Raw genomic sequence first — 1,941 nt, 5'->3', positions numbered from 1 at the left:
GCTGGAGATCTCCAATTAGCCTCAAACTGGAGCTCGCAGCTTGTGTGTGAAACAGGCAGCTGCTGGCACGCAATCTTCCCTGAAGTTGTTTCCTTTCCTTTTTCCTGAGATTTAGCGAAGGGGGGGAAGGGGTTGGAGTCACATGGATACAAAGCTTTTGATTAATGTCCAAGTCTGGGCTGCTGCGGAGGCTTTCCAACCTCTCAGCTAACAGGGCGAGCTGGGAACCAGTGACCGCTCGTTTCCTCCAGGCTGTCCCCCCTTCCTGACGGGAAAGGCGCACGCACTGGGGTGGCTCCTTGCCTCCGGACCTCGGGCCGCTGCTGGAGCTGGGTGAGAAGGGACCGAGGCTGCTGCGCGGCTGGGGACCGGCCGGAGCCCGGCCCCGCTATGTAACTTAGCGGGGTCTTTTGTTGTCCTTGTCCGCAGCGCAGTGCCGGGGCGCTCGGGCACGCTGCCTGCAGCCGAGAAAGGCGCCGGGCTGGGAGCACCGTCCCTCCCCGCTGCACCATGACAGAGGAAAGCAAAGGGGAAGGCAAGGGGGAAAGCGTGAAGGACTTGGAGAAGCAGCTTCGCTTGCGCGTCTGCGTTCTCAACGAGCTGCTGAAGACCGAGCGGGACTACGTGGGCACGCTGGAGTTCCTGGTGTCGGTGAGCGGGGGGGGCCTCGCCTCGCCCGGCGGGGCCGCGCTCGCCGCGCAGCCGCTGGTGCGGGGCGCGGGGCGGGCGGGGAGCGGGGCGGGCTGCTGCTGGCCGCGGGACCGCGGGGCTCGCAGCGGGGGGGGGGTCTTCCGCCCCGAGCTCTGCGGGGCGTCCGCCTTTGCCGAAAAGCGACGGAGAGTAACAGGTTTTGAAATAGCTGGGGAGGGGTGGTGTTGTGTCGTGCCCCCCCTCCCCAGCCGCTCTCCTCGGAGAGCCTGCACTGGTGACCTCACTTAAACGCTGATGATCTCATTTCTCCAGGCAGGGAAGCTAAGGGGGTAATGTGTTTGGGGTCAGGTCTGCCTCGGGTGTGAGGGCTTGTGTTCCAGGGCGCCGTAGTTCCATTACTTGCCTTAGTCCCTGAAAGAGGGCGGTGCAGGGAGGTAAGGGGAGGACAGCGGGAGTGCTGGTGTGCAGCAGCTGCTTGGCATTAAAGCCACATGTGGTACAGGGTCAGCTGGGAAGGTAGCAAGTTCTGGTGAGAGCACTGTTGGAGCAGCTTTAGCTTCCCTTTACGTCTGTCAATGTTGCTAGGTTTATTTGTGGCAGGTAATACCCTAATCAGACCGGCAGCGGTTTTCACTCTCAAAAAGCCAAAATGACAAATTATTATAGAATGGATGCAGGTAGTGTTCATTTGCACATGGTCTTGATAGCATCGCTTTAGGACCCTGTTGAGATAAATATGTCCAAATCAGCTGCATAAGTTAAAAGATTTCACAGTAGCCCCCTCGTACTTTTCTTTCCTCCCCTGTCCTGCTGAAGAGGGGAAATCCTTCAAACTGCAAACTTCCTGCTTTGCTGCCTTGAGATCTGTGAACTTTCTGCTTATTATCATGAAAGAGGAAATTCTCAACTTGGCTGTCACAGGGAGAATAAAAGCACAGACACTGGCGTGAAATAAGATCTGCAGAGTAGCTTATTTTCTCCATATGTTTATCCTCAGCAGAACCATGAGAAATGGTAAATGGTCCAATGTGTTTTCTTTTTTTTTAGAAAAGAAGTTTAACACGTATGTTTAACAAAGTGACCGTGTGATTATGCTTTACTTGCTTCCATTTAACAGTCAGATTTTACCTGTTGTAAAAAGTTATCTATCCTAAGGGAATGTTCTTCAGTATCTTCAGCCTCAAATTTGGTGTGTGTTGGTCTTAGATCATTTCAGCAAATTGAAATAATTTGTAATGTCTTTAATTTTGGACTCTACATTATAAGACACAACAGATGTTGATGTTTGAG

The 1,941-nt window shown here is 53.8% G+C and overlaps 1 protein-coding gene across 2 annotated transcripts in view; it reads left to right on the top strand.

The window, feature by feature from the left end:
- Positions 1 to 185: 185 nt before the first annotated feature.
- Positions 186 to 1,941, top strand: part of PREX2 (phosphatidylinositol-3,4,5-trisphosphate dependent Rac exchange factor 2) — a 181,093-nt gene continuing 179,337 nt past the window's right edge. Inside the window, exons 1-2 of one of the 2 annotated variants that reach the window (XM_080380377.1) lie at positions 186 to 333; positions 430 to 651. In XM_080380377.1, the coding sequence (XP_080236503.1) occupies positions 511 to 651 (141 nt within the window). In that variant the 5' untranslated portion in view covers positions 186 to 333; positions 430 to 510. Of the gene's footprint in view, positions 652 to 1,941 lie in introns of both variants that reach the window. The other variant, XM_080380376.1, reaches the window with a different exon arrangement.

The sequence above is a fragment of the Falco punctatus genome (assembly GCF_963210335.1).
Source record: "Falco punctatus genome assembly, chromosome: 3".
In the NCBI taxonomy this organism is placed as follows: domain Eukaryota; kingdom Metazoa; phylum Chordata; class Aves; order Falconiformes; family Falconidae; genus Falco; species Falco punctatus.
Note: the sequence above shows the minus strand (reverse complement) of the source record. Positions and strands in the feature narration are given on the sequence as shown.